The sequence below is a fragment of the Erythrolamprus reginae genome, chromosome 11, assembly GCF_031021105.1.
Source record: "Erythrolamprus reginae isolate rEryReg1 chromosome 11, rEryReg1.hap1, whole genome shotgun sequence".
Lineage (NCBI taxonomy): Eukaryota > Metazoa > Chordata > Lepidosauria > Squamata > Dipsadidae > Erythrolamprus > Erythrolamprus reginae.
This window is the reverse complement of record NC_091960.1, coordinates 5,369,620-5,389,631: the sequence shown is the minus strand read 5'-3', so window position 1 is coordinate 5,389,631 and position 20,012 is coordinate 5,369,620. Positions and strand designations below refer to the sequence as shown.

At 43.9% G+C, this 20,012-nt stretch overlaps 2 protein-coding genes across 4 annotated transcripts in view; both read left to right on the top strand.

Moving 5' to 3' along the window:
- Nucleotides 1-1,533, top strand: part of GRIK5 (glutamate ionotropic receptor kainate type subunit 5) — a 107,292-nt gene extending 105,759 nt beyond the window's left edge. For all 3 annotated transcript variants that reach the window (XM_070764058.1, XM_070764060.1, XM_070764059.1), the window contains one exon: nt 124-1,533. In XM_070764058.1, the coding sequence (XP_070620159.1) occupies nt 124-480 (357 nt within the window). In that variant the 3' untranslated portion in view covers nt 481-1,533. The remainder of the gene's footprint in view (nt 1-123) is intronic.
- Nucleotides 1,534-5,941: 4,408 nt separating this feature from the next.
- ATP1A3 (ATPase Na+/K+ transporting subunit alpha 3) overlaps nt 5,942-20,012 on the top strand; it is a 64,803-nt gene continuing 50,732 nt past the window's right edge. Inside the window, exon 1 of the mRNA XM_070764308.1 lies at nt 5,942-6,051. Coding sequence (XP_070620409.1) covers nt 5,998-6,051 — 54 coding nt within the window. The 5' untranslated portion in view covers nt 5,942-5,997. The remainder of the gene's footprint in view (nt 6,052-20,012) is intronic.

The window sequence follows — 20,012 nt, the reverse complement described above, 5'->3', positions numbered from 1 at the left end:
AGGTTCGCCACCACTGACATCTATCCATCCTAAGATAACATACAGGAAATGGTTTAAGGGCAGGCTGGATGAACCATGAGGTGTTTTCCTGCCGACAATCTTCTATGTTTCAACCCCCTGCAGATCTCGGTTTGTCAAGAGATGCTGAGGGAACTCCGTCACGCCGTTTCCTGCCGCAAGCCGACTCGCTCCCGACGGCGTCGGCGTCACTACCCCATCCGGGGGGGCCTTTCGCTGCGATCCGTCCGGGAGATGCGCCTCAGCAACGGCAAACTCTATTCGGGGACTTTAGTGACGGAACCGGGCCCTCAGCGCCTGCTGGAAGACACCCCCAGGCCTTGCACCCACGTCCGCATTTGCCACGAGTGCCGGCGCATCCAGACTCTTCGGGGAGCGCCCCCACCAGCCCGGGGGCCCCCGCCGCCCGAAGAAGGCACTCCGCGGAGGGGAGCCCCCCGCGAACTCAACGAGCAGGAGTGACCGCTGCCTGCCCTTGCTTTTGGGGGCCCCCTCCTTGTTGACCTTGCCTTCGCTCGCCCGGCGGAGGTGCATCCAAGTTAAAGAGATGTACGCTATGCGTATGCCCGGAACGAGGGACCCAAAACTGGGGGGACCCACCCAGTCCCCCCACAGGGACCCTCACCCTTGGGGGGCTGTGGAAGTTTTCAGCTCTCCTTCCATGTGGCCCGGAGAAAGAAACCCACCTACCCGTTTCAAAATAGAGGGGAGATTTCCCCCTTTTTTTGCGTCACCTTCTACGAGAATGAGGTATTCATGCCTGGTCCATTCTTCACTCTCCGCCCCCCCACCCAAAAAATTTCACCCTTGGGTAGGGGGTTCCATGGTACCTATCTGGGCCACAACAAGCAAAGGGCAAAATTGTGTTGCAGGGAGAAGAGACCCCGAAACCTATCTACTTTTCAAGAAGAGTTTTCCCCTCTAGCTCATCCTCCATGTTTTCTGGACCTCTGGCGTGTGGGGTTTGACCCTCCAGCTCTGTGGTGGCGGGGAGGGGGAGAGGGGGAGTTAGGGTTCCCACTCCTGAAATGTCCCACCCACCCACCCCACCAGAAAGCACAGGTAGCCCCGAGTCACTCCCAAGCTCAGCCGAGAAGGGTACGGTTTGGGGGGTTTGTGCGGACAAAATAAGCATCGGCTACTAAGGTTAAACTCAGCATCCACTCAAATGGTCTTTGGAGAAGTTGGGGAACGGAGTGGGTCCCACATGGAGATCCCAGAACCAAGAACTTGAAGGAGCAGTTGGAAGAAAAGGTGACCCACAAGCCAACTTTGGAAGGGGGGGAATTAACAACCCCCCAAAAGGGGAAGATAAGTGGGTTTGTGGAGCTGCATCCTCACAATATCTTGTCTGTCTTTTTTTTATTTTTGTTTCCTTTTTTTTTTTCCTTTTGGGATAAATTTCTATAGAAGCCAAAACAAAAAAAAAAGGAAAACAAACAAACAAAAAAATCTGGAGAGTTTAGTGACAACCCCAAAAGACAAAATAAATGTGAAAATACTTGGTTCTTTTAAGTGAGTGATGGGAGAAGAGGTGTTTTTTTTAAAATGCTGTTTGTAACAGATCTCTATGCTTGTGTTGCAGTCAAAAGTGTGTACACACACACACACATACACACAGGAGCAAGCGAGTGATCAATGCATAATTGTCTTTTTAATATTTTTTTTACCAAGTATACAGGAATTCTTGAAAAGAAGGGTGGAAAGAGTCAACAAAATTTGAGAAAGTTTTATGGGGGTGGATGGGTCTATTTTTTAAAAAGTGTTCCAATGTGTCAGGACCTTTTTATGTCCTAAACCAGGGGTTGGCAAAGTTGGTTCTCCTATGACAGGTGGACTTCAACTCCCAGAATTCCTGAGCTAGCATGATTGGCTCAGGAATTCTGGGAGTTGAAGTCCATAAATCATAGAAGAGCCAATTTTGCCTACCCCTCTCTTAAACCATTGGGACGTTGTCTCAAATATCCCATATAAGGGGCTACCACAAAGAAGCCCATGAAAGCACATGAAAGGAAGGACGAGAAGCAACAGATGGAAACTGATCAAGGAGAGAAGCAACTTGGAACTGAGGGGAAATTTTCCGAGAGTTAAGGACAATTAACCAGTGGAACGACTTGCCACCAGAAGTTGTGAATGCTCCAGCACTGGAGGATTTTAAGAAGAGTTTGGGCAACCATTTGTCTGAAATGTCGAGGTCCCTTCCAATTCTATTACTCTGTTCAAAAATACATGTTCTTTCCTCATGAGGGAAACAAATATTGTGCTTTTACTGAAAAATCTGAATCCCATAAATTGAAATGATACTTTCCTTCTGGCTTTGATTCCTCAGGGTAGAAGGAACAATAATTAAAAGAAAAAGAAATGGATGTACATTAATATAGGAACGTAATTACATTTGAGGCCTAGTTTTTTTCCGCCTTTGGGCAGACAGAGTAAGGAAGTCTCCTCAGGCAGCAGATTACCTCAAGGTAATAAAAAGCAGCAGATGCTCAAATTAGGTTAATCTACTGCGTGTTTACAACCTGCAGGTGTGGGTGAGTATTTGAGCGACAACAGTGGTTTTTGTAGGCAGTGTTTCCCAACCTTGGCAACTTGAAGATATTTGGACTTCAACTCCCAGAATTCCCTAGCCAGTGAATGCTGGCTGGGGAATTCTGGGAGTTGAAGTCCAGATATCTTCAAGTTACCAAGGTTGGGAAACACTGTTGTAGAGGTTTTAGTAAAGAGCACAAAATACATTATTTGTAGCTCAGGATTAAACTGTGGGGTCCTTGGTTCTCCCTAAAGCTAAGGGGTGTTCTTTCAGACATTTCATTACCAAACTAGGTAACATCATCACTGCCGATCCGATTCGCAGTTGGTTTCTGCAATCCTGAACAAAACGTTTCTCAATCTTGAGAATGTGAAGTGGTGTGGACTTCAATTCCCAGAATTCCCCAGCCAGCCATGCATTCTGGGAATTGAAGTCCACACGTCTTCGGATTGCTAGGGTTGAGAAACATTGCTGTAACAGTCCTAGTAGGTTGCCCAAAATTAGGATTATGAGGGGCGAAATGGCTGTTTTCAGGGTTAAATAAGGTTCTGGAGGGAAGTGTTTTTAATAGGAAAGTGAACACAAGAACAAGGGGACACAATCTGAAGTTAGTTGGGGGAATGATCAAAGGCAACATGAGAAAATATTATTTTACTGAAAGTGTAGTAGATCCTTGGAACAAACTTCCAGCAGACGTGGTTGGTAAATCCACAGGAACTGAATTTAAACATGCCTGGGATAAACATATATCCATTGTAAGATAAAATACAGGGAATAGTATAAGGGCAGACTAGATGGACCATGAGGTCTTTTTCTGCTGTCAGTCTTCTATGTTTCTATGTTTCTATGATTGTCATCAAGAGAAAAACCTTCATTTAAGCCACTGACTTTAGTCAGGTCGCTGGTCTCATTTATGTTCTTCACTACCAACAGGGACATTTTTATGGATTGACACTATTGATTGGCCCAGCTATTATTTGCAATTAAGGAAGAATACTTCTGCAAAAGAGTACATTTCCCCCCATCTCCACTATCTTTGGAAGGCACGCTGTAGCTAAATATATTATTGGGCCCCATGTAAAGAAATGAATTCAGTAGGGTTTTTAAAATATATTTTATTTTTAAATGCACAATACAAAAACTAAATTCATAAACAGATATAAACACATTCAAAGAAAGGGGGGGGGGGGAAGGAAAAGAAAATACCGGAGAAAAATAAAAGGCATTTTAGAATTACAAAAATAAGGGTGTTTTTTTTTTTAATGGCTTCCTTTTCATTATTTTTCCTGCCTTTCCATTTTCTTTGGTAGACAAAAGGTAACCTTTCACCCCACTTTCCAAAATGATTATTTTCAAATAAAACCTTGCGGATACACTGTATTGCATCTATTTTAGGTTCATTGGTTCAAATCTTCAATTCAGCTTCATTTATTGGAATCGACAAGAAGTTCTCTGCTTAGGATCCCAAAATTTCTGTTGCTAAGTGAGACATTCCTACGTGATTTTTTTGCTCCCTTTCTCGCCACAGTTGTTAAGCGAATCACTGCAGCTGTTCAGTTAATACCACGGTTGTTCAGTGGAATCTGGGTTTGTTTGTCAGTAGATTCGCAAAAAAGGGACCACATGACTCTGGAATACTGCAACCATCGTAAATATGAGTAAGTTCCAAATATCTGAATTTTGATCATACGATCCCTAAATGAATAGTGGTAATGCTCAGTTTATGGCTATCCATCCACAATTACAGTGGTACCTCTACCTACAAACACCTCTACTTACGAACTTTTCTACATAAGAACCAGGTGTTTAATTTTTTTTTGCCTCTTTTCAAGAACCATTTTCCTCTTGCAGACCCAAGCCTCTGAAACTGTAATGGGAAAAGGAAGGGAGAAGCCTCCGTGGGACCTCTCTAGGAATCTCCTAAGAGGAAACAGGGCCGGAAAGGCAGGGAGAAGCCTCTGTGGGGCCTCTCTAGGAATCTCCTGGGAGGAAATAGGGCTGGAAAAGGCAGGGAGAAGCCTCCATAGGGCCTCTTTAGGAATCTCCTGGGAGGAAACAGGGCCTCCACTCTCCCAGTGGTTTCCCCAATCGCACACATTATTTGCTTTTACATTGATTCCTATGGGAAAATTTGCTTCCTCTTACAAACTTTTCTACTTAAGAACCGGGTCACGGAACGAATTAAGTTCCTAAGTAGAGGTACCACTGTACTCAAGTTAGTTTAATGCCTTCAGACATTGTGGGTGCTTCATTACTGGAGGATTTTAAGAAGAGGAAGGACAGTCACATGTCTGAAATGGCATCTCCTGGTTGAGTAGGGGGCTGGACTTAGAAGACCTCTAAGGTGCCTCCCAGCTCTATTCTGATCCAAATACACAGTAATGTGTGAAATAACAAGCCTTGATTTCCAAAGCCTCCTTGCAATACTAACGTCCGAACACCAGATGGCGGTATTCTTCATCAAATGGAAATGGATCCACCTAAAGTTGAAAACAGCATTTTTTCCCCTCCCCTCTCCAAAAAAACCCCCCGTGAAACACATCTACGTACTGTATTTAGTTCAACTGTGCCTTAATTTAGGTTTTCTCAGGTTTCAATACAGAATATCTCATCTTTCTGGTTCCAGTGTATCCTTTTTTTAAATATACATTTTATCTTTTTTTAAAAAAGCAAACCCTGACCTCATTTGGCAAGAGCTTGGCCCCAATTTGCCTCACAGAAGCCTCGATAGTCTGAGGACAAGATTATCCACTGTACCAGCAGCCCTTTGCAAATCAAATTATACTAATCTCAGGTTCAGAGGACACAGTAGATCGGGCTAATAGGGGATTGGAAAGTGCATGAACCACGGTACCATTTACTCCTCCTAAAATACGGTTAGAATGAAACCTTGGTCCTAAAATAGTTATTTAATTTGTGCAAAAAAAAAAAAAAAAAACACCACCCAGCATCATAGGAATGAAACCTTGGTCTTTTGCTAGGCCAGGGTCTATCTAAAAAAAAAAAAAAGGTTATGTAGTAGTAGGCCATAGATCCAAAGAGGGCAGAGATGGCTTGAAAAAGAAAGCTAAAGCAACGTTTGATTTCCTCAGAATAAATTGATCCAATCTGGAGGGGGTGGGGACCCAATATTAGGGTCAGTTCAAGGTTTTACAGATCCTTCTAAATTCAAAAGCTTTTCACCTATTCCCCACCAGCTATTTTTTAAAGGCTCCAGGCTATTTGGAAACAAAAAAAGCACAATGATTATTCCTAACCTCCCTTACAGCAAATGCTGCTGCTTTAATTTCCCATAATATCTCTGAGCCACATTGCCTGAAATGGATTCTGGGAAAACAAAATGGCGGTCTTGTTTACTCCCCTGAGGGGAAAAAAGTGATCCCTTTCAAGTGTTTTGTTTGGTGTTGATAAAACGTGGACCTATTCAATGCTTGTAAAGAATCAACATGGTTCCATGCCTTTTAACAACAAAAGAGCCAAAACAACTTCAGTTGATACAAGTAAGTAGAATGTGTTTTATTTGCTATATTTAAATTCCATATTTGCTTGTTTCTTAGATTGCTACACCCCTTGTCTCCTTTCTGTGCCCTGAGCCATTTCTCAACATCATAAAAATATATATTTATATTTATTTTACTTTATTTAAAATTTAAATATGTTAAAGGGTTAAATGAGGTTCAGGAGGAAAGTGTTTTTAGGAGGGAAGTGTTGTGAGCTGCCCCGAGTCCTCGGAGAGGTGGCATACAAATCTAATAAATTTTATTATTATTATTATTATTATTATTATTATTATTATTATTATTATTATTATTACTGTTATTATTACTGTTATTATTACTGTTATTACTGTTATTATTACTGTTGTTGTTGTTTTGTTGTTGTTGTTTATAGGAAAGTGAACACAATAACAAGGGGGCACAATATGAGGTGAGTTGGGGGAAAGAAGCAACCTGAGAAAATATTATTTTACTGAAAAAGTAAAAAGTTTGCTTGGAAAAAATTTCTGTCAGATTTATTTATTATTTATTTTATTATTTAGATTTGTATGCCGCCCCTCTCCGAAGACTCGGGGCGGCTCACAACAGAATAGAACAAATCATAAATAATCAGAAAACTTTAAAATTTATACAAGCTTTAAAAGAACCCCATAAACTAACAGACGCACACACAAACATACCATGCATAAATTAAACATGCCCGGGGGAGGTGTTTCAGTTCCCCCATGCCTGACGGCAGAGGTGGGTTTTAAGGAGTTTACGGAAGGCAGGGAGAGTAGGGGCAGTTCTAATCTCTGGGGGGAGTTGGTTCCAGAGAGTCGGTGCCGCCACAGAGAAGGCTCTTCCCCTGGGGCCCGCCAACCGACATTGTTTAGTTGACGGGACCCGGAGAAGGCCCACTCTGTGGGACCTAATTGGTCGCTGGGATTCGTGCGGCAGTAGGCGGTCTCGGAGATATTCTGGTCCAGTGCCATGAAGGGCTTTAAAGGTCATAACCAACACTTTGAATTGTGACCGGAAATTGATCGGCAGCCAATGCAGACTGCGGAGTGATGGTGAAACATGGGCATACCTGGGTAAGCCCATGACTGCTCTCGCAGCTACATTCTGCACGATCTGAAGTTTCCAAACACTTTTCGAAGGTAGCCCCATGTAGAGAGCATTACAGTAGTCGAACCTCGAGGTGATGAGGGCATGAGTGACTGTGAGCAATGAGTCCCGGTCCAGATAGGGCCGCAACTGGTGCACCAGGCGAACCTGGGCAAACGCCCCCCTCGCCACAGCTGAGAGATGGTTTTCTAATGTGAGCTGTGGATCAAGGAGGACGCCCAAGTTGCGGACCCTCTCTGAGGGGGTCAATAATTCCCCCCCTAGGGTGATGGACGGACAGATGGGATTGTCCTTGGGAGGCAGAACCCACAGCCACTCCGTCTTACCCGGGTTGAGTTTGAGTCTGATGTGATTGGTAAATCCACAGTAACTGAATTTAAGCATGCCTGGGATAAACATACTGCTCAAAAAAATAAAGGGAACACTTAAAAAACAGAATATAACTTCAAGTAAATCAAACTTCTGTGAAATCAAACTGTCCACTTAGGAAGCAACACTGATTGACAGTCAATTTCACGTGCTGTTGTGCAAATGGAATAGTTGTGCAAATGAAATATTCAATGAGAATATTTCATTCATTCAGATCTAGGATGTGTTATTTGAGGGTTCCCTTTTTTTTTTTTTTTAGCAGTATATATCCACCCTTAGATAAAATACAGGAAATAATATAAGGGCAGACTAGATGGACCATGAGGACTTTTTCTGCCATCTATATTTCTATGTTTCTATTTATTTGGGCTTCTATGCTGTCCAGTCTCTTAGGACTCAGGGCGGCCTTCAAGGGGATATGAAGACCCAAATGAGAGTTTTTTTAAAAAAAATTTTTTGCAAGCTTCCTGCAATAAACAGCGAGGTCCAGCATCCTAAATCTGGGTTAACGGTTATGCTTACAGAACATGCCATGTCTGAACCAATAAATCATACTGTCGCTTAAGGTGGTAGAGCGTCCCAGTTCACATAAAATGCAATCCCTCTCTCTCTTTCAAACTGTTCTGGTCAGCTTAAGTTATCTCTGAAGGTCGCGGTGCCGAATCTAGCCGAAAATGCAGGTAAAAAACTCCTCAAGAGCTTTGTCCTCTGTTGCTATATTTAATGAGAGCGGGATAGGAAGGGTTTCTGCTCCCCCGGGCAATTGCTTAGAAGGCGCTTGATTAGATTACAACGGGGAGCTTGGGCTTTAGCGTGTCATGGGATCCCATCCGTTGCCTTGGCGTGTTTTGGGAAATGGGCCATCGACCGAAGAAGGCAGAACATAGATGGGAGAGAGAGATGGTAACGCCCGTCAAGTTGGTGTGGACATGTAGAGCCCACATTAGATGTTTTCTTGGAAGTTCTGTCTCCTGGAAGGTTTTTATGGGAACCGAGTGTGTACGTGTGGGTTTGCATCCTAAGAGTAGGAGATGGAAGAAAGTGGTCAGGGTCCATTGGGAATATTTGGGGTGGGGTGCGGGCACAGGCAGATGGAGAGGGGAGGCCTTGCCTATTTTTGTCTCTTCTTCTCTCCTTCTCTCTTCTTCCTTTCTTTTTCTCTACTCTTCTCTCTTTTCTTTCTTTTCTCTTTCTCTTCTTTTCCTCCTATTTCTTTCTTTCCTTCTTTTCTTTTTTTCTTTCTTTCTCTCTCGCTCTCTCTCTTTTTCTCTTTCTCTTTCCTCTTTTTTCCTTTTCCTTTTCTTCCTCTTTTTCTTATCTCTTTCTTTCCTTGATTCTCCTCCCTCCTTCTTTCTCTCTCTTTCCTCTTTTTTGTTCTTCCTTTTCCTTTTCTTCCTCTCTTTTATCTTCCTCTCGCTTTCTTTCCCTGTTTCTCCTCCCTTTCTCCCCCTCTCCCTCTTTCTCTCTTTTTTTCTTCTTCCTCTCTCTTCTCTTTCCTTTCCCCGTTTCTCTTTCCTTCCTTCCTTCCTTCCTTCCTTCCTTCTTTCCTTCCTTCCTTCCTTCTTTCCTTCCTTCCTTCCTTCCTTTCCTCTCTTTCTTTTTCCTCTTTTTCTTCTTTTTTCCTTTTCTTCCTCTCTCTTCCTCTCTTTCTTTCCCTGTTTCTCCTTCCTTCCATCCCTCCTTCCTTCCTTCCTTCTATCCCTCTATCCCCCTCACCCTCTCTGTCTCTCCCTTTCTCCCCTCCTGTTAAGTGGCACACATAACCATTTGGGTCAGCCAGATCATAGGATGTTTTTCACGGCAGAGCTGAAAAGAAAAGAGACGGAGAGTCTAAGCAAGGATGGAAAGAGCGTTATTTTTACCTTATGGGGATGGAGGTGGTGGACAAAACCACTATGAGTGCCTTCCTCCATCCCTGTGGAATCTCTGGCTCCTTCGCCACTTTTGATGCATGACTGACAGTTGGAAACAGGGCATATATGCCAGTGCAGAGAGACGCAGCTGCAAAAGGAGCCGGGGTGGGGGAGGGGGGTGAAAGTCACCTTCTCCCTCTGGAGGTCAGCTGCCTGCCTGCATTTCTGCACCCATTTCCCTCCCCCACCCCCGCCCTAGAAACATAGAAACATAGAAGATTGACGGCAGAAAAAGACCTCCTGGTCCATCTAGTCTGCCCTTATAGTATTTCCTCTATTTTATCTTAGGATGGATCTATGTTTATCCCAGGCATGTTTAAATTCAATTCCTGTGGATTTACCAACCGCGTCTGCTGAAAGTTTGTTCCAAGCATCTACTACTCTTTCAGTCTATGATGCATCCTAATACAATCGATAACAAAAAGTTAATTACATATTATGATTTATTAGACGAAAGAGGAGAATTAAAAACAAATATACAACTAGACAGCGAGGGAATAAAGATTGCTTAGCCCATAAAATCATCTGCTACAACGTCCTTCCTGTCAACGACTACTTCAGCTTCAACCACAACAACACACGAGCACACAATAGATATAAACCTAAAGTAAACCACTCTAAACTCGACTGCAGGAAATAGGAGTTTAGTAACTGAGTAGTTGATGCATGAAACTCACTACCAAACTGTAGTATCATCACCTAGCCCCCAAAACCTTACCCTTAGACTCTCCACTGTTGACCTCTCCCAATTCCTAAGAGGTCAGTAAGGGGCGTGCATAAGTGTACCAAAGTGCCTTCCATCCTCTGTCCTAATTATTATTATTTTATTATTATTTATTAGATTTGTATGCCGCCCCTCTCCGGAGACTCGGAGCGGCTCACAACACAATGTTTTTCTTTTACTAGTATTGTTTATATAAATATATAAATATTATATCTTTGTATACCATCAATACCTACTTGACAAAACAAACAAACAAACAAGTAAATAAACATTTTAAGGTTTTTGTACTGAACCCATAAGGTTCAGCATGATAACAGATTAGGCAAGTAGCTCAATTTTCTATTATTGCTGTAAAAGTTCAACTCTAGATCATGATTAAAATGATTAAAGCGTTTATGGGTAAAAACATACTATTTAATTATGTTCTATTTTAAAACTAATTAAGGATCACACACTAAGGTACTAGAGAAGGAAGGACAATTGAAAAAAAAGATATTAAATATTCCATAAATAGTGCATACACCTACTACCCCAGTGTCTCCCCCAATGGGGTCAGCAGCCCATTACTGTTGCAAACACCCTGGGCAGCTGGTGGGGTTATTCCCCTTGCCACCATTCCTGGCAAGGAAGCGAATAGCTGGTGTGCCAACCATCTGTGGCAGCTTTGCTTTTCACACTGGCGCGAATGTCAAAGGAGCTGACCTTGACTGGGCTCAGAGCAAAGCTGATCTGACTCAGGATCTCGATGGGCGGGTGGGAGAGCACCAGGGATCCCCCAAGATGGGGGGAGGGGAGAGGAGGGGGAGAGATGGAAACGTCAAAAGGTTGACGAGGAGGCCTTTCATTGGGAGAGAAAGCAATGACGTCACTTTCAGGTTGCTGCCGAGGAAATTATAAGGGTGAAATCCAAGGAGATTTTGTCTTTCTCTCTCTCTCTTTTGAGGGTGAGCAAAGGCATTTCCTTCACTGCGGAGAAGAAACATCCTTTGGTATCTGCTTCAGCTGTAATTGTCTGGTCATTTGGCCATCCTATGTTCCTTTTTCTCAGCCAAGAATTTGGCATATGCCCAAGTCTCTCTAGCTTACTCTCTCCTGTCCGCAGGTTTCCTTTCTCTCCTTTCCGTTGATTTTCTCCCCCGCCACCCTCACCGCCATGTCTGTCTGTCTGTCTATCTGTCTATCTGTCTATCTATCTATCATCTATATCTTATCCATCCATCCATCCATCCATCCATCTATCTATTTATCTATCTATCCTTCATCCATCCATCCATCCATCCATCCATCCATCCATCCATCCATCTATCTATCTATCTATCCTTTATCATCTATCTATCCCTCCTTCCCTCCATCCATCCATCCATCCATCCATCCATCTATCTCTCTATCTATTTATCATCTATCTATCTATCTATCTATCTATCTATCTATCTATCTATCTATCTATCTCTATCCTCTGTCTATCTGTGCGTGTGTGTGTGTACATACACATACAATTTATATAGTAAATTATGTATATTTTTGGGTACCTGTGTGTAATATGTCTGTACACATATGGCATATATACATAGAATTAAACAGTATATTGTGGATGTTCATTAATAGTAAACAGATAGAGAAATTCCATCTCTTTGAGGCGAGGAGAGGCCAGACACCCTAACCCTTGATGTGAGTGACATCAGGTTGGCCACCTTTAAGCCAGTCACATGACCTTTAAGCCGGCCCCATGACCATCAAGCCACTCCCACCTGGTCACATGACCACCAAGCCACTCCCACCTGGTCACATGACCATCAAGCCACACCCACAAAATAAGTGTGGCCCGGAAGAGAAGGTGGCCAGGCGCGGCAGGGCAGCTGCGTGGGTTCTTGTTTTTCTCGGTGGCTATGGTAGCCATGGTAGCCATATTGGTCAAGTGTGATTGGACACACAAGGAATTTGTCTTGGTGCAGATGCTCTCAGCATACATAAAAGAAAAATATACATTTGTCAAGAATCATGTGGTACAACACAATGATTGTCATAGGGGTCAAATAAGCAATGAAGAAACAATCAATATTAATACAAATCTTAGGATACAAGCAACAAGTTAGTCATACAATCCTAAGTGGGAGGAAAAGGATGATAGGAATGATGAGAAAAACTAGTAGAAATAGAAGTGCAGATTTAGTAAAAAATCTGACAGTGTTGAGGGAATTATTTGTTTAGTAGAGTGATGGCGTTCGGGAAAAAACTGTTCTTGTGTCTCGTTGTTTTGTTGTGCAGTGCTCTGTAGCAACGTTTTGAGGGTGGGAGTTGAAACAGTTTATGTCCAGGATGTGAGGGGTCAGTCAATATTTTCCCCGCCCTCTTTTGGACTTGTGCAGTCTACAGGTCCTCAATGGAAGGCAGGTTGGCAGCCATTTTTTTTCTGCAGTTCTGATTGTCCTCTGAAGTCTGTGTCGGTCCTGTTGGGTTGCAGCACCAAACCAGGGAGCAACACTGACTCACAATCAATTTCACAGGCTGTCAGCACATTCAACTTTGTACAGAACAAAGTATTCAATGAGAATATTTCATTCATTCAGATCTAGGATGTGTTCTTTGAGTGTTCCCTTTCTTCTTTTTGAGCAGTGTAAGTGAGAAGCCCTGGGCTTAGCTCAAGAACGTTTAAGGACTTGGCTGGCTCTTTCGGAATATCTCAAGGGGACGGACGGGTTGGAAATAAAAAGGCATCGATCGTTTTCTTCCCCGGGAAAATTCTCAGCTCTGTGAGATCATTATAGGCGATCTGCAACTTACGACCACAATTGAGCTCAAATTTATCACGTTAGCTTTGAAAACCACCACCGTTTTAAATCTGACTCTGTGGCCAAAGCATGCGAATTTGGGACCACGGGGAATGCTGCCAAGGACATCGCTGTGAAAAATGGTCACAAGTCACATTTTTCAGGGTGGTGGTAACTTGCAACGGTCACTAAATGAACTGCTAGCCATTTGGGAACTATCTGCACAGGTTAAGAGGCAGAATGGCTAGTTCAGCATTTAAAAAGAACTGACCTGAAATCCTCCCCCCTCCCCCATCTGAATCCCTGCTCTTGTATACTCAATTATGGAGGCTACATCTGGTCTTTAAAATTCACAGCTGTTGCATTCATCTTTTTTTATATATTCCTTTTCATGGCAAAAAAATCTCTATTCCTAGAATCGAGGTCATCGGTTCTAGGATGGGTTCTCTTCCCCAACCCTAACCCCTCCCCTCCCTGGTAATCTGTTGTTCTGCCTGGTATCATTAACCTGATCTAGGACAGCTGGATGCAGATTAGAAGGAACCCTGAGGCCTTGGTTTTAATTCTGCAAAGCTGGTGAGACCACATTTGGAATACTGTGTTCAGTTCTGGAGACCTCACCTACAAAAAGATATGGATAAAATTGAACCGATCCAAAGACGGGCTACAAAAATGGTGGAAGGTCTTAAGCATAAAACTTACCAGGAAAGACTTAATGAACTCCATCTGTATAGTCTGGAGAACCGAAGGGAAAGAGGGGACAGGATCGAAACATTTAAATATGTTAAAGGGTTAAATAAGGTCCAGGAGGGAAGTGTTTTTAATAGGAAAGTGAACCCAAGAACAAGCGGGCACAATTTGAGGTTAGTTGTTGTTGTTGTTACTATTATTATTATTATTATTATTATTATTATTATTATTATTATTATTATTTATTAGATTTGTATGCCGCCCCTCTCCAAAGAAAAAGATCAGAAGCAACCTGAGAAAATATTATTTGACTGAAAGAGTAGTAGGTGCTTGGAACAAACTTTCAGCAGACGTGGTTGATAAATCCACAGTAACTGAATTTAAACACACCTGGGATAAACATATATTTATTTATTTATTAGATTTATATGCCGCCCCTTTCTGTGGATTCGGGGTGGCTCACAACACAATAAAACAATTAATAACAAATCTAATAATATACAATTTAAAATTTAAAATAGTTAAAAAAACCCATTTTTAAGCAGACATACCTACAAACATACCATACATAAATTATATAGGCCCGGGGGAAATGTTTCAATTCCCCCATGCCTGACAACAAAGGTGAGTTTTGAGAAGTTTACGAAAGGCAAGGAGGGTAGGGGCAGTTCTAATCTCTGGGAGGAGCTGGTTCCAGAGAGTTGGGGCCGCCACAGAGAAGGCTCTTCCCCTGGGGCCCGCCAACCGACATTGTTTAGTTGACGGGACCCGGAGAAGGCCAACTCTGTGGGACTAATCGGTCGCTGGGATTCGTGCAGCAGAAGGCGGTCTCGGAGATATTCTGGTCCGATGCCACGAAGGGCTTTATAGGTCATAACCAACACTTTGAATTGTGCCCGGAAATTGATCGGCAACCAATGCAGACTGCGGAGTGTTGGTGTGACATGGGCATATTTGGGAAAGCCCATGATTGCTCTCGCAGCTGCATTCTGCACGATCTGAAGTTTCCGAACATTTTTCAAAGGTAGCCCCATGTAGAGAGCGTTACAGTAGTCGAGCCTCGAGGTGATGAGGGCATGAGTGACTGTGAGCAGTGAGTCCCGGTCCAAATAGGGCCGCAACTGGTGCACCAGGCGAACCTGGGCAAACGCCCCCCTCGCCACAGCTGAAAGATGGTTCTCTAATGTGAGCTGTGGATCGAGGAGGACGCCCAAGTTGCGGACCTTCTCTGAGGGGGTCAATAATTCCCCCCCCCCAGGGTGATGGACGGACATATGGAATTGTCCTTGGGAGGCAAAACCCACAGCCACTCCGTCTTATCCGGGTTGAGTTTGAGTCTGTTGACACCCATCCAGGCCCCAACAGCCTCCAGGCACCGGCACATCACTTCCATATCCATCCTAAGATAAAATACAGGAAATAGTATAAGGGCAGACTAGATAGACCATGAGGTCTTTTTCTGCCATAAATCTTCTATGTTTCAATGTGTCTATATGTGGAGCATATAATTCTATGCAGTGGAGAATCCATCCTAGGGGTTTTTTTTCACCCTGGGGTGGCACAGGGTGACACTGCAGTCTACTTCAGCTAACTGCTAGCTGTAGATCAGCAGTTCAAATCTCACCACCGGCTCAAGATTGACTCAGGCTTCCGTCCTTCCGAGATAGGTCAAATGAGGACCCAGATTGTTGGGGGCAAGAGGCTGATTCTGTAAACCATTTAGAGAGGGCTGTAAAAGCACAGTGACACGGTATATAAGTGCAAATGCTATTGATATTCACAAAGCAAAGGAGCCCTGCTATTTCCTTCTTTGCGAGGATTGTGGGATGATCAACCTGGATCGTTGAAAGAAAAAAAGAAGGAATGAAGGAAAGAAAGAAAGAAAAAGAAGGAAAGAAGGCAGGAAAGAAAGACAGAAAAAACTAAGAAAGAAGGAAGGAGAGAAAGAAAGAAGAAAAAAGAAAGGAAAGAAAGAAAGAAGAAAAAAGAAAGGAAAGAAAGAAAGAAGAAAAAAGGAGGGAAGAAAAAAGAAAAAGGAGGGAAGAAAACAAGGAAAGGAAAAAAAGAAAAAGGAAAAAGGAAGGAAAAAAGGAAGGAAGGAAGGAAAGGAGGGAAGAAAAGAAGGAAGGAAAGAAAAAAGAAAAAGAAAAAATGAAGGGAAAATAAAGGGGAAAAGGAGGAAGGAAAAAAGGAAGAAGAGAAAGAGAGAAAGAAAGGAAGAAAGAAAGAAAGAAAGAAAGAAAGGAAGAAGAGAGAAATCTGCTTTTCCTTGCTTTCCCCCATTGAATATTTGCCTGCATACCTTCTGCATCTCAGGAAAATGCAGAGCCAACGCAAGAGAGAGAAAGCAAAAAACCGTGCTCATCGCAAGGTGGCATTTCACCAATTCCCTCCCGTTGCTAGAGCTGAACCGAGCTGGGAGGGGGTGGTGGACTGGGCTGGATCTTTGGGCCAGGAGGAAAGCTGGATCTGCCCCCCCTCCCCTCAAGGACTGATGGCAGCTACAGAAAGACGGGCTGGGTTGGGTGCTGGGAAAAATGAGGCTCCCCTCTAAAATGTGGAGAATACAAGCTGTCCTCAATTTAGGACCACAATTGAGCCCCAAACCTCTGTCGTTAAGTGAGACAGGTGCCTCATCTTTAGGGCTTTTCTTGCCACGATTAAGTCAAACATTCACTACATAAACTGTTGTAAGCCGAGGACTGCTGTGCACCTCATTTTTGCTAAATATACCTGTACTTCCTTCAGTCTGTTTTTAATAAATACTGTACCTCAATGGTCATGTAGCAGCAGAGGTGGGCTGCCAAGGTGGAACGGTGACATGTGCTCGCCCCTGTGGCTCTGAGTCCAGCGCAATGATGCTACTGCATCTGGGCAGGGAGCGAAATCGCATGCGGACACTCAGGTGTGCCATGGGGGGGGGGGGATTTGTTTCTTTCTTTCTTTGTTTCTTTCCTTCCTTTTTCTTTCTTTCTTTCTTTTCTTGCTCTTTCTTCTTTCCTTTCCTTTCCTTTTCTTTCCTTTCCTTCCCTTCCTGTCTTTATTTATTTATTTATTTATTTATTTATTTATTTCCCTTCCTTTCATTTCTTCTCTCCTCTCCTCTCCTTCCCTTCCTTTCCTGTCTTCCTTTCTTTCTTTCTTTCTTTATTTATTTCCCTTCCTTTCATTTCTTCTCCTCTCCTTCCCTTCCTTTCCTTTCCTGTCTTTCTTTCTTTCTTTCTTTCTTTCTTTCTTCCCCTTCCTTTCATTTTAATTTCTTCCCCTCTTCTCTCCTCTCCTTCCCTTCCTGTCTTTCTTTCCTGTCTGTCTGTCTGTCTTTCTTTCTTTCTTTCTTTCTTTCTTTCTTTCCCTTCCTTTCATTTCTTCTCGTCTCCTTCCCTTCCCTTCCTTTCCTGTCTTTCTTTCTTTCTTTCTTCCCCTTCCTTTCATTTAATTTCTTCCCCTCTTCTCTCCTCTCCTCTCCTTCCCTTCCTGTCTTTCTTTCCTGTCTGTCTTTCTTTCTTTCTTTCTTTCTTTATTTATTTCCCTTCCTTTCATTTCTTCTCCTCTCCTTCCCTTCCTTTCCTTTCTTTCTTTCTTTCCCTTCCTTTCATTTAATTTCTTCTCCTCTTCTCTCCTTCCTTTCCTGTCTTTCTTTCTTTCTTTCCCTTCATTTCATTTCATTTCTTCTCCTCTCCTTTCCTTTCCTACGTGTCCGCACGCAATTTCGCTCCCTGCCCAGGTCCAGTAGCATAATTGCACTGGACTCCGCTAGCACTCAGAGCCACAGGGGCGAGTACACATCACCATTCCACCTTAGCAGCCCACCTCTGCCTAGCAGGTCTTTGCACCAGAATAAGCCAATGGAACCGGCAAGGCCCCCCATGCATCCAGTTTGGTAGGCTGCTCCCTAAGAAAGAGGAAGGGGCCTTGAGACCCTCCCCTCCAGAGCCCACCACCGTTTCTCTGCATCATCATTGGGTCCCCCTCCCCCCCTTCACGAAGCAGCCTTTGATCTCCTTGGAGACGGAGGGAGGCAGAAGGGAGGCAGCATCTTTAGCGTGGCGGATTTTGCTCCCTGAAGCCACCTGGGCTTTCTGACAAGGCAAAATCTCCCCACTTCAGCCTCAGCCAGGGCTCTGTTTCTGCCAGCTGCAATAATAATAATAATAATAATAATAATAATAATAATAATAATAATAATAAATAAATAAATAAATAAATAAATAAATAAATAAATAAAAGAATGTTTTTTTCCTTGGGACTCTCCAATTGAAGCTGGGTGGGGAATTAGGAAGGGGTCGTAGGCTAGGTGAATGTGCGGATGGGTTTTATGCTAAAGGAAGCAATGCATTAGAAGAGGTTGGGGCAGCAGAGAGAGAGAGAGGGAGGAGAGAGGGAAGGAAAGGGGAGAGAAGGGAGGGAGAAGGGGAGAGCGGGAGAGAGAAACAGAGAGGGAGGGAGAGAAGAGACAGAGACAGGAGAGAGGGAGGGAGAGGGGAGAGAGAGGAGAGACAGCAACACAGAGAGGGAGGGAGAGGTGGAGAGAGGGGAGGAAGGAGAGAGAGAGGAGACACAGAGACGGGGGAGGGATGGGGAGAGAAAGGCAGAGAGAGACAGAGACAGGAGGGAGGGAGGGGAGGAGAGAGGCGAGAAAGAAACAGAGAGACAGAGAGAGAATTAGAGAGAGGGAAGGAAGGGGAGAGAGAGGAGAGACAGAGAGAGAGGGGGGAGAGAAAGGAGAGAGACAGTGACCGAAAGAGGGACACAGAGTGAGGGAGAGACAGAGAGGGGAGAGAGAGAAAGGAGGAAGGGGGAGAGAGGAGAAACAGGAGAGAGGGAAGGAGAGAGAGGAGAGGTGGGAAGAGAGAAGAGAGAACAACAGAGAGAGAGAAGAGAGGGAGGGAGAGGGGGAGAGAGAAAGAGAGACAGACTGTCATCAGTTCCGCTCAGGCGCTCCTTGAAAATGTCTGGCTACCCACTCCTGGTTAATGTAGAGTATTGAACTACACCAAGCGCGCAGGAGATTAATTGTATCTGGATTAATTCCCACCTGCCTGTCATTGCTTCTCACCACTGGGGCAATATGACCAAATGCATAAACAGCCTCTGCAGAAAGAAATCGGCTGCTCTGCGGCTGTTTCTCCCAGGCACCTCCGTCTCTCCACTGAGCAGGAATGGGGGGAGGTTTAAATGCTTCCGGATGTATCCAGACCGTATTTGTATCAAGGTGACCCTGGCTGTAATTTGGACCTTTCCTCCTCCTCCTCCTCCTCCTCTTCCTCTCTTCCTCCTCCTCTTCCTCCTGTTTTTTATTTGGCCAGTATAGAGAAAAGGACAGGAGGGGACAGCCTCAGACTCAACCCCGACAAGACAGAATGGCTGTGGGTTCTGCCTCCCAAGGACATGTCCAGTCCGTCCATCACTCGGGGGGGGGGCACTTTTGACCCCCTCAGAGAGGGTCCACAGCTTTGGCATCCTCTTCGATCCACAGCTGACTTTGGACCATCATCTTTCAGCTGTGGCTTTATTCTGGTTCTGATTATTCCACTTCCTCCTTGATAAATTTTGTGCAAAGATTTTCCAATTGCAGGCAGGCAAACATTTTGCTGGTTTGGCTGGCTGGGAGTCGAAGTCCACCCATCTTAAACTTGCTGAGGGTGACAAAAATGGTTTAAGGCCTTTTCTAGGTATCCTTCCCAACCTTTTTTGGGGAAATGCCCTATTCCAAATTTTAATGCCACCTGGCTATTCCCCTTGGGCTCAGACAAAAACTGTGGTTATTTTTAGATCCAGAGGCCAAAGGTTAGTTGAAAACAAGTCACAGATTTAAGGCAACGAAATGTCTCTTTCCCAGTGCTATTTGACTCAGTTGTCAAGAACACTGGCCTAGGGTACCAAGACAGGCCTGGTTCATCCTCCTCAGAATTTGGGACTAACTGACCCGACCGTGGACCACTCAAGTCTTAAAGTTGCAAAGTTTGGAGACCTCTGAGAAACTCAGTAGTAACTGTGTAACGGTAGTAACTGTGAGAGGGATCTTGGAGTCCTAGTGGACAACCATTTAAATACAGAGCCAGCCATGTTCAGCAGCTGCCCAAAAAGCCAACACAGTTCTAGGCTACATTAACAGAGGGAAAAGAATCAACATCATGCAAAGTGTTAATACCACTTTATAAGGTCTTGGTAAGGCCACACTTGGAATACTGCATTCAGTTTTGGCCGCCACGATGCAAAAAGGATATTGAGACTCTAGAAAAAGTGCAGAGAAGAGCGACAAAGATGATGAGGGGACTGGAGGCTAAAACATAGGAAGAACGGTTGCAGGAACTGGGCATGGCTAGTTTAATGAAAAGAAGGACCAGGGGAGATGTGATAGCAGTCTTCCGATATCTCAGGGGTTGCCAC